Source organism: Paramacrobiotus metropolitanus, unplaced genomic scaffold, assembly GCF_019649055.1.
Source record: "Paramacrobiotus metropolitanus isolate TYO unplaced genomic scaffold, Prichtersi_v1.0 Parri_scaffold0000045, whole genome shotgun sequence".
Classification (NCBI taxonomy): domain Eukaryota; kingdom Metazoa; phylum Tardigrada; class Eutardigrada; order Parachela; family Macrobiotidae; genus Paramacrobiotus; species Paramacrobiotus metropolitanus.
The window spans coordinates 826,550-840,152 of NW_026570265.1; the positions used below are offsets into that span (position 1 = coordinate 826,550).

At 43.0% G+C, this 13,603-nt stretch overlaps 4 protein-coding genes across 5 annotated transcripts; 2 read left to right on the forward strand and 2 right to left on the reverse strand.

Annotated features, from left to right (window-relative positions):
* Positions 1-120: 120 nt before the first annotated feature.
* On the reverse strand, positions 121-4,035 carry LOC129591292 (dynein regulatory complex protein 10-like). Of its 2 annotated transcripts, none has more exons than XM_055486893.1 (5): positions 3,847-4,035; positions 1,957-2,921; positions 1,375-1,754; positions 937-1,038; positions 121-769 (listed from the first exon to the last, which is right to left on the reverse strand). In XM_055486893.1, exons 2-5 carry the CDS (start codon positions 2,822-2,824, stop codon positions 431-433), a joined length of 1,689 nt encoding a protein of 562 aa, XP_055342868.1. In that variant the 5' UTR covers positions 2,825-2,921; positions 3,847-4,035; the 3' UTR covers positions 121-430. The 2 variants fall into 2 exon arrangements, with proteins under 2 accessions (XP_055342868.1, XP_055342869.1); XM_055486894.1 differs by having other exon boundaries at positions 3,874-3,894.
* A 131-nt stretch (positions 4,036-4,166) lies between these two features.
* LOC129591293 (inactive peptidyl-prolyl cis-trans isomerase FKBP6-like) lies at positions 4,167-7,066 on the reverse strand. The gene is made up of 7 exons (XM_055486895.1): positions 6,808-7,066; positions 6,436-6,564; positions 5,852-6,188; positions 5,640-5,743; positions 5,186-5,424; positions 4,925-5,122; positions 4,167-4,839 (listed from the first exon to the last, which is right to left on the reverse strand). Exons 1-7 carry the CDS (start codon positions 6,845-6,847, stop codon positions 4,378-4,380), a joined length of 1,509 nt encoding a protein of 502 aa, XP_055342870.1. The 5' UTR covers positions 6,848-7,066; the 3' UTR covers positions 4,167-4,377.
* Positions 7,067-7,075: 9 nt separating this feature from the next.
* LOC129591295 (uncharacterized) lies at positions 7,076-9,363 on the forward strand. The gene is made up of 4 exons (XM_055486896.1): positions 7,076-7,443; positions 7,689-7,930; positions 8,326-8,707; positions 8,984-9,363. The coding sequence occupies exons 1-4, from the start codon at positions 7,302-7,304 to the stop codon at positions 9,172-9,174; spliced, it is 957 nt and encodes a 318-aa protein (XP_055342871.1). The 5' UTR covers positions 7,076-7,301; the 3' UTR covers positions 9,175-9,363.
* A 319-nt stretch (positions 9,364-9,682) lies between these two features.
* On the forward strand, positions 9,683-13,522 carry LOC129591390 (T-complex protein 1 subunit epsilon-like). The gene is made up of 10 exons (XM_055487029.1): positions 9,683-9,840; positions 10,252-10,417; positions 10,611-10,671; positions 10,736-10,900; positions 11,109-11,307; positions 11,440-11,632; positions 11,888-12,157; positions 12,324-12,509; positions 12,713-13,031; positions 13,226-13,522. Exons 2-10 carry the CDS (start codon positions 10,313-10,315, stop codon positions 13,351-13,353), a joined length of 1,626 nt encoding a protein of 541 aa, XP_055343004.1. The 5' UTR covers positions 9,683-9,840; positions 10,252-10,312; the 3' UTR covers positions 13,354-13,522.
* Positions 13,523-13,603: the final 81 nt, after the last annotated feature.

A 13,603-nucleotide genomic window follows, 5' to 3' on the forward strand; every position in this document is an offset into this window, starting at 1 on the left:
TTGCGAAGTGAAAGTACAAAGTTTGTTTTTTGTATGAATTCTTATGCTATTAATTTTTCTTTCCAGTGCAGTACTGTACTTAACGATTCCATCTTTTTATTCTTTTGCCATTCTGTAACAATATATAAGCTGTGCGCAGTTTATTATCGCGCTTAGGAACAAGAGTAGGTAAATTGCGTATGTAAACTGACATAATTATTACTAAGCTGTAGTAGCAGATTAAACCATGATCGAATACAACAACAGATAGCACCACTCCCATTACTTATACGAGTACAAAACATAACAAAACTGATACCCTTTCGCTTCGGTTAAATTTACTCAAGAAATGACCAACAGTCGAACGATCTACGCAATTTATACCTGTCATCTGTCAATAAGCAAAATATAAAAAAAGCTAAGCTGTACTTTATTAGTTGGTCTCTGTGCACTACTTTTTCGATTTCCCTTTAGCTTTGGCAGGAGTAGTGGGTGTCTTGCTTTTGCTCTTCCCTTTTCCCTTTTTGCCTTTTCCCTTTCCTTTGCCTTTCTTCTTCCCTTTCTTGAGCATTTTGCGCACTTTATATCCACGCCACCACTTCTGTATGACAATGGCCGCTTTGTGTCGCCGGAGTGCTTCCGCTTCGGCACGTCGTCTCCCCTCGTCGCGCTCCTGACGATCTTTGACCAGCTCCAGCATTTCTTTCTCAGCCGACTGCTCTTCTTCCTTCATTTTAGCAAGAATTGTCTCCAGCATTTCCTTTCTCTCCAATAAAGCAATTATTTCCGCCTGTTGAACTGATCGTGTTTTTATTGGCAATTAAGCGTTGCCATAACGGATGTACTGGTACTGTATACCATATAAGTCTTAAATGAGTAGTTTCGCATCCAACTGTACTACCGTATTAAAGTTGTGCTTTTGCAGATAAGTGTATAACATTTAACACGCCCCCGTACCTTTAACTGGACGCAGTTCTCCAGAATATTCTTTTCGTCAGCCGCCATCAGAGCACCGTGATCGCGAAGTTGTGACATATGAGCTGTTTCTAGAAGATAACGCTATAAGGAAAAACTTGTATGAGCACTCTAAAACACGCGCGTCCTTCAGAAGACGCGCTCAGATTTTAGGTGTAACTTGTTGGCAATATATACCTGGTACCGGTACCAGAAAGGTCACATAATGGCCATTCCTTTCGTGCGCAAACCAAGTAACACGTATCTGGCGTTTTACACTGAGTTTTTTACAAAACTGCATGTCAGGCTAAGTGTTTTTGCAGCAAAGTATGAATAGTTTGTAGCGCAAGGTCACCAGTGCGGCAGTGCTAAATTCAGTAAGGATACGTCTATGGATCATGTACTGTACTGCTAAACCATCAAAGGTAGTTGGTAGCATACCTCCTTATTCTGACTGGAAATAAAACTGACAGTTTCTTCGACATCTTTCTCCATTCTTGCGAGTTTGGCTTCGTGAGGTTTGCTGTCGTCGCCCACTTGGCGGCGAATCTTGGTCTGCGCAGTGGCTCTGGCCTCCTGCAGTTCTCTAAGCCGCGCCTCGACCTGTCGCTCGCCCTGTCTGATACTTCCGGCTAGCAGTTGTTGTTCCTTGCGGTACTTGTGCATGATCCCTTCGTATTCGTGCCGGACCAGTCGCTTGTTGCCCTCGGCAGTTTTGGTGGCTTCCGTCATCTGGTCACTGACCTTTTGCAACTCACGTGTATCAAAGGGAGTTGACTGCAGTCCGTTGAGCAATAGTTCCATAATTATGTGCGTCAAATCTACCGAAGCACAATACTCACACACGAATGACACGATGAAGCGAATTAAACAATAATAATTAGTACGATCACTGTAAAATAAAGGTGCTAATTTATATAAGATTTTGCAATTTTTTATTACATAAATTGATTCGCATAAATTGATTGACTGATTGACATAAAGTACGGTCCCAATAAGTTCGAATCATCACATATAACGTACCACGAAGCTCAGAAACCACTGGCCAGGTAGGTAATTCCTTCGTCGTATGCCCAAAGACGCGTTCTGCTTTGGCCAATAAATCGTAATTACACGAATCGCGGAAAGCCAAACACAATGTATGGAAGGTCTCTTTAAACGAAAACAACGCCCCGTCGAAATCGGTCGCGATGCGAATATCGCTGCCCTCAGCCACCTGGTCGTCTTCCGTCAGTGACTCCGAAGCGTGCACTTCCAAGTCGCTTTCGGACGCATCAAAGGATTCCCGGCCTAAACCCTCACTTCCCAGTTCCTCCTCCGAAAATTGTACAATTTCGGGCGGCATGATGGCATTGGTCGCCAGTTCCAGTTGCAAACGGAACAGCTGCAGTGTGCGATTGACATCGTCACCCAACACGTCCAACTTGGCCGGATCGTCCGTGAACAGCAATGTTGGCAAGAGACTGGCGACACGGAAACCGACATTCAGCTCGGAAATAACGGCTTTCAAACGGGCGGTGTCTAGTTGGTGTGGCACATGGGGGAAACCATTGATGACCTGCTGGATGAGTTCATGCTTGCGCTCTTTCTCCGCATCGGTTTCCCATGTATGGTGTCGCATCGGGAGCGGCGCCTTCCACCATAAGCGCCAGTCTTCTTCCGGCGACAGATTGGACAGCTGTCCGTCGGCTGGTTGCGGTTGGTAGCGTACGGCGCTTTTTCCCAGGGCGTTCTCCGAGTTGTCATAATGATCATCGGCGTTGGATGAGGATTTTGTAACTCGTCTGCGCGTTCCAGATTGGAAGTTGGAAGCACGTTTGCTTTGGAAACTTTTCCGTAATACCGCTTCACTGGGTCGTTTAAAGACTGCGCTAGATTTTGAACGCTTCATTTCGAACAAACAGATTAACCGTAAGTTTTAACAGCAAAATTTGTTACTATTGTAACAGGCAAAAATGCCCATTATCCAGTTTGGAAAAAATCGAAGACTGGATTAATAAAATACAGAGGGTTATTCAGCCAAGTGTGGTCACTTTTTGGAAAATTTCTGCTTAGCCGCTGCAGGCTCATTTTACTTTTTTAAAAATTTTATCAAATAGCCACAACATTCAATCACATTTTGAATTCAACCGAGCCAAGATTTCGTTATCCTGTAGCCCAGGAAAAAATTCAGTTTATCCCCACCATGTTGGCAACAGTTGACCAGTTCAGCTATAGGAAATGGATTCCCTTTACTCAAAATTAATTTAAAATTTGGGTTTTCGCCATAATCGACTGGAAACCTGTCATGGGTTTCGAACAAACCTTTTCAGAAGGAATTACCAGTTTTTTCGATCAGGAAGCAACATCCTTGTTTTTCTCAGCAGTGCTCCCGGGAGCACATCTCTGGTTCTGGATGACTTCTTCCTCTCTGCCAGGCTTAATCCGTGGAGCGTCTTTTCGACCAATGAACATTGTAAATTGTGAAGGAAGACCTGCGTTACAACTTTAGTTTGTGGAGGAACGAAAAGGATAGCCATAGCTCCGTGAGTAACAATTCGCACATTGAGCATGGCTCTTGCGAGTGTCTTCCTGTTTTCGCGTTTTTCCAGCCGTCCTACCGCAAGAACGCGCAAGAATATGGAATCGTTTTGCTATAAAAAATATTCGGATCGTCGTTTTTCACAATTAAAACCATCCAGATTTGAAAAGCAGACGATCCTTTTAAGGCCAGATCATCGAAAGCCAAATTTTGCCTGGTCAAAGGTTTAGAGTCGGAGTCTTTAGGTCAGTAGCCAATATTGCGGGCTGTTTAAACCCGATTGTCACAAAAACTTGCAAAAAGCATCAAAACTAATTTGCCATAATAAAACAATTATTAGAATCTGACTCTGCGCAACGGCTGAATTATAGGAATTTTTTTAATGCGCTGACCACACTTGGCTGAATAACCCTCTGTACTTTGAACGATTAAGTAACAGAAATTAAATAGGTATTTACTGTAATCAGCTATGATTGTTTACAAGTCAAGCTGGCTTTACTGTGCTCTGAAACACGGCTTCACAGTCTTCACTTCACTCAAACAATCACAAATCTGAGCATCAATGATCATCACCAGGCAGCACAGCAAGCATCACAGGCTACGGCAATACTAAGGATACCATGGCTGAATCTCGTCAGAAATTTATTTCACCACGCTTCCAGATCAGCAAAATTGAAGGCATATATATCAAAACAATTTCTCTATATTTTCCCGATATCACAAATCAGTAAAAACAAAATATGTCACAGCCCACTGAAACAACCACTTTCACTGTCGCACAAACGAAAAATTAATCTGCTCACTGTACAAGAAAAGCTAAGTATAAAGCAGACAACTGAAGGTTTCATACCATTTTGCAGGGCTTTTTTCCGCTACAATAAGAAAGAGGCCAGCAACAAGAACAAAATTTCTGCTTCTTCCGTTTAATGCGAAATAGCAGCTTGCCGGCAAAGAGTAAATATCGGCCGACGCTGTCCTTCCCGGGCTACCACCAGTAAACCAGCCTTCCGAGTTTCCGCTTCCAAAAATTTCCGGTTATGTTTATCCTGAAACAAGGAATACTTCAGGGGAACTTCCGCCAGATTGGTACATTTTCGCATTTTGTCGATCGTCTGTCCAACATGCTCCCGCACTTCATCGGAAATGACAAACGATGGCTCGGCTGATTGGTTAACGGCTTTCGCGGTGTGGCAAGCATTACCAAACATCCTCATACACATGACCTTTTCATTGTTCAGACTTTTATCATGAACTTTCTTGATCTTTTGGTATAATTCCGCATACTCAGGACTATGTGGGTTTTCCCGAATGCCACGCTGAACCCATTCAAAGGCCTCCTCCTTTTTCCCAATCTGGAAGTTAGCTGTAGCCAGATAGTACAATCCCTACGCAGTAAGGTCCAAGATGTTATTGTTAAATTATTATTCAGTCAGCGAATAAAGACTAGAGTTCAAGTTAAGGTTTCTCGACCTTGCTATCGTGAGGGTTCAGCTCCACAATTTTCCGGCAAAGCTCTTCCACCCTTTCCCATTTACTCAGTTTAGCATGGACAACAGAGGCATTCCTTTTTAAAACAGTATCGATGTCGCTAACTTTTGCTACCATGTCTGCCACAGCCTCCGATGGTCGCTCCAACAGTGTCATGCAGACGGAAGTGGCTTCAATTCCCTGCAGAAAACGGTCTTGTTCACCAAGGAAAATATCTTTGCAATAGTACATCGGCATTCTTACGTATTCAAAGTGATCTCTGGCGCTTTCATACAGATTTTTGCCAAATGCTTTCTTTCCTTTCTCTCGAAATTCCGTAGCGGCTTTGAAGCACACTTCAAACCCCAAGTCTTCTTTGGCATCTTCAGGCTGGCGAATGAACTGGGAAGAAGCCTTATCGTCGGACCACTCTTCATCGCGTAGTTCAACAATGTAGTGCATTGTTGCACTGGGTGGGATGCGTGGAGGAATTCCTTGGTTCCCTAAAAAACAGCACGCACTTGAACATCATGAGACTCACTTGGTCATTTTCAAAATTTACTGTTGAAGTATTCGTTGACATTAGCTGCACTCAGCTGCTGCAGGATGTCAGAGAAAATTTGATGGCACACTCCCGTCAACCGAAACCCAACAAAATATTCGAGATTTGTCCTCACACTATGCGGAGGGTCAAAACTCCCAACAGCGTTTTTCTTACCAAAAGCATATTCCGGCGAAATTCGGATATGAGCGCTATCACCCAACCGAAGTTTTCCCAATGCTAAACGCAAGCCTTCCACAAAAGCTTCGTTAACGTCGTATCTAATAAGGCAGAACAAAACTGAAATAGCATCTATCAAATTTCAAAGTGTCTGCCAAAAGCAGTTTTGAACAAGCCAACTGTGTCTTCATATACGTCATCACAATTACTTGAAAACTTCCCGGCGACCTCTGTAACGCGTAGCATCAACCGGTTCTTTGAAATTCGGCTCAACAAATCCAGTGTACTGCATAATGAAATACATTCCCGGTGCCAGCACAGTCTGTCCGGAGCCTCTGTTCAGAATGCGGATGCGCACGCCTCCATCCGGCGTGACTGCGGTCATCAGATCCCAAATGTTCGCTTTGCTCACGTTGAGACGATACCATGTGTCCAGCTCCGTCGTGACCCGGTTCAGTTCGCGGGAGTCCGATGACTTTTGGCAAACACTCTTCCCGGTGTCCTCTTCCCACATCTTTTTCATGTAATCCAAATCGGTCCATTGAGCTAGTTAAAAATAATCGCATTTATTCTCACAAAATTCTGATTCATATTCGATATCAACTCTGTCACGCTGCCAATATAATCCCAATGTCAGGAAGAAAAAGAAACTAAAAATAAATAACATTCTGACACCGAAGGAAAACTGTACTGCATACGTCACACATCTGATGCAAAATTAATGCAGTGCGGCTGATTGCTGACCATGTGAGAGTTCCAAAATTTTGCCTGCTTTGCCATCCACAGTACTTACTCTGATTAACGTTACCAGCTGCGCTTGGTGGGACTTCCGGTGATGTCACTGCAGCCTGTTCGAGGTAGTCTTCTTCATGCGTCAGCAAACCCTCATCAGAATCTTGGTAAAAGTTCATTTCAAAGGGCTCTAAAGTGAACAATAATCGAAACAATGCCTTGCTGTTTACATACCATCACTCTGGAACTGCGCAAAAACTGCACCGAAGGCTTGTTAATAGTTGTTATCAAAAATGCGTTAAAACACCTTTGGCTACCATTATGTATTGATTTATATCCAGCGGGCCAGCCATTACTCAAGATAAAATACAAAAAGACAGAGAGGAACATGCAGCCAAGGCCTGCGCCGAAGTCGTAGAAACAGCTGTCTTACCACTCTCGCCGACTTCTCCCTCATCCCCCATCTCTTTCATCGCTGTTCCTGGTCGAACTGTTCAAAAATCTTTTAATTCGCTTAGAATTTAAAGCCTAATGACAAAACAACAGCGTGTGATAGGTAAGTCCTATTTCTGAGTTTGAAAATTTGAATTGTGATTTTTCAAACTTCCGCACAAAGCTCAAAGAACTCATTGGAACTGCTCGTATTGGAAACATTACGAGACGCCAACCCTCTGCCGTCTAGTGGGCAGGTACAAACAGAGTTCGACAGACCGTGAGGAGTTCACAATCACAGAGAAAACACAAGCCAAGAAACATCACTCAAATGAGTCAAATCAGACAAGTTTGTTTTTGTCGGAAGATTCGAAAACTGCGGTTTCTGTATTACTCGGATTTTTACATAATCAGAATATTATCAGACAGAACTGTCAGCTACATTCGTTCAATACTTTATTGTTTCAATCAATTTCGAAGCCGCTGGACTTCACTATGGGTACGTCTATGCCTCCCTTGAAACGACTTGCTGGACATTCTGCCACTGCGACAGCTGCTCTTCCTGATCTTGGTGACGACCACAAGGTTACCGTTAATGTTGGTGCAGGGAACACCCTGTGGGTTTGGGATCCTGCGGGTGAGTATTCTACATCAAGACTTCAATGTCTCTTCACATTACTAGAAGGCTCTAGATCTAGCCCAAGATTAATTTGAGGACATGCGAAATTAACACTTGGATTTTGTCAGTGTTAATTTCTGGCAGTTACCGTCAAAGCGCTTGTTACCTTGTAATACTTACTTTTAAGCTTTTACCAGTTTTACGGACTCTGTATAAATGTCATTGAAAATTTGTATTCATTAATACGTGTCGGCGTGTGCTAGATGCAATCCATGTCCAGAAGGTGTATCGAATTCAAGGAGTACTGACCGGGTGTTTTCCGAAAGTTCCCATGCAAGACACTTTTGCCAGCTTGCCCTTGCGTCTTATGCCGGAAGAAGCAGCTTATCTGCGTGATCGCGGACGTGCAGTGTTTGTCAGCGAAGAGCCTTTAGCTCGCAGTCTGCCAACTTTGTTGGATCGCGGTCACTTTGATGCCATGCGCCACGAGCAGTTTCAGCAGCAGGTAAATTCTTATTAACGATAAGTACTTCGTATTAAAAATAAGTAATACAAGTACTAGTAAATATACTTACGTAACAATATTGAAATAATAGCTGTACTATAAGCAATGCGTAGATTGCATGCAGGAGATTGGCACATTACAAAGTATTTAAGTACGTACAGGATACTGGACACTGGACACGTAACGAATTTTTTAAATAGTCATGTAAATTTAACACATAATACTGTACTTAATTGTAAGTATATACAAAAGCGCTTTGTAATTGTAAATCGTCATACACTACTCCTTTGCATTGGACCACTGATTTTGGGCTATATATGCGCTTTTGTCGGCGATAATTCTTATGTGATACGTTTTTCCTGAAGGGTATAATTTGTGACGGGAGATTTCTTTAGGCGGATCTGTTCACAATTTTACGTGAATCTCACACCGATGTCCATAAGGATGAGTTACTCAAGAGATTCGAGGAAGAACAGAGCCGAGCTATGGAGCAGGAAGGCAGACCATCTTTACGTGACCGTGAAGAACTGTGGAGAACGGAACGAGAGCGATGGCTAGGAAAGCCGATTGAAGATATTCGTCACGTCTTCAACATGGAGCTGCCCACCCGATCGTGGAGGGTCGGCCAGTCTCTTATCCATCTGCCGGAAATCTCTTTCCAGTACCCAACGAATGACAAGGAAAGTGCCGCTTGTGTTGTTTTCACCGCATTGATGGACGCGGGGTTCAGTGTTACTTCCGGTGCCAATTATGGAGCTGACTTTTTGGCTTTTCGCGGTAAGCATCTGCAGTTGTAGCTCGTGAGTAAGAGTTATACATAGCAATAACATAGCATATATTGCAAGTTCGTACCAGATCCAAATACCTGCATTATGCATCCATGCAATGTTCAGTCAAGGTTCAATTTACAGTATAATAAGGATTTCCAACCTTAGATGGTCGGCACGGGTAGGCATGCCTGTAAAAAAATGCAATTTGCAGTACGCACAGTGAGCAGTTTTAATGTGAGCGGTTGAATTACTGCTTATTTTACTTGTTGTGTTTGTGAATTAGGCGATCCTCATGTCGTGTATTCTTCGTACATGGTGAAAGTTGTGCGGGAGAAGGAGGAGTTCAAGCTGGACGAATACTTGCGACTTGGACGCGTTGCCACCACAGCAAAGAAAGCCATTTTGTGGGCGATTGTTATTGACAATAATTCACAAGTTCGCTTCTGCTGTAGTAAATGGGCTCTGATGAAATGAGGATTGTGCCGTTTTGTAGTACTCGAATCAGTTACAATAGTTGTGTTACTTGTGTACTTGTTCTCGTAAATGGAATTAATAAATTGACCTTGCGTAATTATAAGCGTTGCGACGGCTCACACCTTTGCTTTTTCACTGGCTTTCGCCTTTCTGGTACTGTACTGTACATACCGTATAAATTTGGATTTGCTTCCGTGTTGTACGATTCCTTTTGAACGTCCCCGTAGTTGACCAGACAAGTAAGTACGTAAAAGAAGAACCGGCTTATTACACCGCACGGTCGGCGCGATTCGGGCAGTCCGGTTCGGTTCGGTACACGAAGTACGAGCAAGTCTTAGCACTTGGCTCTTGCAGTCAGCAGTGACGAAGCAGTGCTTCGGAAGCACTATGCAACAATGCACTACATGCAAGGCTGCAAGCCGCTTAACTTTCTTTCGGAGAGGGCCAGAGGCAGAAAGATCGACCCGAATGGGAACCGACAGCTCATTTTAAAAAATGCTGTTGAAACTATCCAACCCAAGTAAAATATTTTTTGAATTTTGGTTTACAGTGGAGCGTCATTAAAACTGGATAGGTTTCTAGTGATTAAAGCAAGTGCGATACAGACCTTCTTCAGGGTGGACGACTTTTCCAACTGTATTAGCATATTGTTGAAGACCATTTGAGGTACGTGTCTGGTTTACGGGACCGCTGCCTTTGGGAACCTCAAGCCTTGAACCTGTGTGGTCCGCTGGGCCGTAGTTACCGTGCTTACTAGTTTGTTTAGTACTGAAGTATTCATTCTCTTCATAGTGGTTATGTTTTTGCTTGGGAAACTTGTGGTTTTTTTGCGTATTGTAAATCAGTTTCATAGAATAGTAGTTTCATAGAATGGTAGTTAGCTTTCTCGAAGGCTTGGGACATGTTATGTTATGCAGTAACATATCTACGAATAGAAAGCTGCGTACTCTGCTACTATCGTTGAGCTGTGCTAGGGTTCGCCACATTTTTTTGGGTTTTCATGATTGTTGACAGACTTTCACCGTCTGTTAATTTTGTCCTAAAAAATTAGGAGCTTATAAGGTTTGTTTTTTATAGTCCAGCACGCAGGAACGTGTTTTCAGCGGATTTTGTGAATATTCACTGAATTTAGTCCATCATGTCTGCGCTTGGGCAGCTGGTGTTTGATGAGTTCGGAAATCCGTTTATTATCCTGAAGAATCAGGATAGAAAACGTCGATTGTTTGGAACAGAAGCCTTAAAGGTAAGAACAGATAATCGTGCACTATGCGGCTTTTTGAAGCTGAGATAGCGTATCCATGCTGTGATATGTCGTACCTCCACTCCCCAGTGCAAGCATAAACACAAACAGTTAAATATTAAAAAAATGGGTCGCAGTTAGCACATCCTGTCTGCAGTCTTTCGGTTCGTTTATGAACGATGGATTTGTGTCGTAGTCTCATATCATGGCAGCTAAAAACGTCTACAACACCCTGAAAACATCGCTTGGACCGAAAGGTATGTTCCCTGGAATTTAGAGTGGGAAAAGCTGCGTATGTTAATGGAAGTGCTATAATTGAAGGGCTAGACAAAGTACTCGTGGGACCAGATGGTGATGTTACTATTACGAATGATGGAGCGACCATAATGAACGAGATGCGGCCAACGCATGAAATAGCTAAATTGATGGTTGATCTGGCGAAATCTCAAGATGCTGAAATCGGCGATGGCACTACGAGTGTCGTTGGTAAGCGTAAGCGGGTTAAGTCTGTTTTGCTGTGATAGTTTGGCTGGTTTAATGATGAATGGGGAATTACCGTTTGAAACGAATGATACGACACCGTCCTGTTGGCTGCTGGTTATATTTCTGATTTATGGCGACAATGGAAATTCACATTTGACGGATACTGTTAAATAATTTTTTGGGCTTGTAATAAATTGTCTTTTAATTATAGTTATGGCCGGCGCCCTTCTGGAACAGGCCGAGACACTTCTGGATAAAGGAATCCATCCCATCCGAATTGCCGACGGATATGAAATGGCAGCACACTTAGCTGTGCAGCATTTGGAGACCATTGCCGAAAATGTTAACTTTTCCAAGGAGAATCTTGATTCACTGGTGGATATCGCTAAAACTACCTTAGGATCAAAAGTGTGAGTTATAAATGTAAATAAGAAATTAATTTGGTTGTGTACGAAGACTCCGCACTGTAAAGATTTAAGTGCCAACCATACAATATTTTGTGGTTTTATTCGCGTGGACATGTCGCAGTTTATTTTTTACAGAGTCAATCGTTTTCGCCAAGAACTGGCCCATATTGCCATCAATGCAGTTTTGTCCGTGGCTGACCTGGAACACAAGGACGTTGATTTTGAACTGATTAAAATGGTTACAAAAGTCGGCGCTCGATTAGAAGACACTATGCTAATCAAAGGAGTCCTTGTTGACAAGGACATGAGCCACCCACAGATGCCCAAGGTAATTGATTTCTTCGACTTGAGATACGAATTACGAAATCATGCAAGAATAAACTAAAAAAATAAATTAATATTGGTATAATCGTTACTTGGCTCATGGAATCTCTGATAACTTCCTTTGTTTATTGGAGCCAGAAATGTGCCGAAATTGTTATTGTTGTTTTGTTACTCGAATTTTGGAATAGTTCATTATTTCAGCCAAATCACAAACAACAACATTTTGCGATTTTGCATTTAAATGAAACTATGCTTTTAGACTATAAAAGACGCTAAGATTGCCATTTTGACCTGCCCGTTTGAACCGCCGAAACCAAAAACGAAGCACAAGATCGATGTGTCATCTGTTGAAGACTATCAGAAGCTTCGCGAATATGAACATAAGAAATTTGAGGAAATGGTGCAGCAGGTCAAAGATTGCGGCGCTAATCTCGTAATTTGCCAGTGGGGCTTCGATGACGAAGCTAACCATCTCCTGCTCCAAAGGGAGTTGCCAGCTGTCCGCTGGGTTGGTGGACCGGAAATTGAAGTAAGCGTTTTTGCCTCATCAGTTAATTTTTAGGGAAACTGTTACATTACAGCTTATGCACCATTGCTGCATTTATGTATTCAAGTAGATTACGTATTAGATATGAGCCATATCACCAGATCTGGTTTGCATAGATATGTACTAATGAAGTTTTATGCTTTATTAGCTTATTGCCATCGCTACCGGCGGTAGAATTGTTCCTCGATTTGAAGAATTGAGTTCCGAAAAACTTGGTTTTGCCGGGACAGTCAGAGAAGTTTCCTTTGGTACCGCTAAAGACCGGATGCTCGTCATTGAAGGATGCCCGAATTCCCGAGCAGTAACGATCTTCATTCGCGGTGGCAACAAAATGGTACGGTCCTTTCTTGCTACTTTTATTTCCCGGTCGTGGTGGCTGTTTTTGTGCCGCAGTGCAGTTCTCTCCATGCTTGCGTTGAGTAAGCGTGACGATTCGGCAGCTGCTATAGAATATGCTTTACCACGAACCATTGGACAACCATGTTTCCGGTTGATTCACACTGATACTGGTGAAACATTACTTAACATATTTTACAGATTGTAGAAGAAGCAAAGCGGAGCATTCATGACGCATTATGCGTCGTACGCAACTTAGTTCGCGACCCTCGCATTGTATACGGTGGTGGAGCGGCTGATATTTCGTGTGCGAATGTGATTGCTGAGGCGGCCAATTCCATTCCTGGATTGGAACAATACGCCTACCGAGCATTTGCCGATGCGCTGGAAGCAATTCCTATGGCCTTAGCCGAGAACAGCGGTCTCGCACCTATTGATTCAGTCTCTGAGATCAAATCGCGACAGATAAAGGAGAAGAACCCACGGCTGGGAGTTGACTGCATGCATCGAGGAACGAATGGTATGAGTTTTTTGTCGTCTGGCTTATTGATTTAAAATCTCGGATTCTCGCCACGAGACCATAATACCCTTGTTAGCATTAGTGGCTGTTACCGCTTTTTGACAATGCACTTGGTAATCCTCACGGCACAGGGTGTGACAGTGGAAACTTCAGTGAATTTGTTATTCGTGAAATTCATGAAACTTTTTCCGTAGACATGAAGGAACAGTGCGTGGTGGAAGCGCTGATTGGGAAGAAGCAACAAATATTGTTGGCCACTCAGCTGGTGCGGATGATCCTGAAGATCGACGATGTTCGCCTTCCTGGTGAAAAGGACGACTAATTGTGTTGTTGACCAGTTTTGTAATACTTCAGTGTGTAATGTGTCACTCTTTCATCTCTCTACACAGTCCTAACAGTTCTTATTTTTACTAAGCGCTGCGTTCCAGTTCGTGGTTGATGTTGTTAGCTTGCTCGTTTCCTATTCGATTTTGATAAAAGAGAACTTAGGATTTGCTGCTGAGTATGTGTTTCTCTTCTTCGAAGCTGTGTGATCAGTCACGTCCATCTCGCAGTAATCTTTCCCACAATTC

Excerpts from the sequence above, each read along its gene's own strand:
- LOC129591293 (XM_055486895.1), bottom strand. The coding sequence starts at position 6,847 with ATGAAAGAGATGGGGGATGAGGGAGAAGTCGGCGAGAGTG. Across the intron at positions 6,565-6,807 it reads GGGAGAAGTCGGCGAGAGTG|AGCCCTTTGAAATGAACTTT; the intron begins GTAAGACAGCTG and ends TGTTCACTTTAG. Across the intron at positions 4,840-4,924 it reads TGAACCCTCACGATAGCAAG|GGATTGTACTATCTGGCTAC; the intron begins GTCGAGAAACCT and ends CTTACTGCGTAG.
- LOC129591295 (XM_055486896.1), top strand. The coding sequence starts at position 7,302 with ATGGGTACGTCTATGCCTCCCTTGAAACGACTTGCTGGACATTCTGCC. Across the intron at positions 7,931-8,325 it reads ACGAGCAGTTTCAGCAGCAG|GCGGATCTGTTCACAATTTT; the intron begins GTAAATTCTTAT and ends AGATTTCTTTAG. Across the intron at positions 8,708-8,983 it reads TGACTTTTTGGCTTTTCGCG|GCGATCCTCATGTCGTGTAT; the intron begins GTAAGCATCTGC and ends TTTGTGAATTAG.
- LOC129591390 (XM_055487029.1), top strand. The coding sequence starts at position 10,313 with ATGTCTGCGCTTGGGCAGCTGGTGTTTGATGAGTTCGGAAATCCGTTT. Across the intron at positions 11,308-11,439 it reads ACTACCTTAGGATCAAAAGT|AGTCAATCGTTTTCGCCAAG; the intron begins GTGAGTTATAAA and ends TATTTTTTACAG. Across the intron at positions 11,633-11,887 it reads GCCACCCACAGATGCCCAAG|ACTATAAAAGACGCTAAGAT; the intron begins GTAATTGATTTC and ends CTATGCTTTTAG.
- LOC129591292 (XM_055486893.1), bottom strand. The coding sequence starts at position 2,824 with ATGAAGCGTTCAAAATCTAGCGCAGTCTTTAAACGACCCAGTGAAGCG. Across the intron at positions 1,755-1,956 it reads AGTGGTTTCTGAGCTTCGTG|ATTTGACGCACATAATTATG; the intron begins GTACGTTATATG and ends GTGCTTCGGTAG. Across the intron at positions 770-936 it reads AGAACTGCGTCCAGTTAAAG|GCGGAAATAATTGCTTTATT; the intron begins GTACGGGGGCGT and ends TCAGTTCAACAG.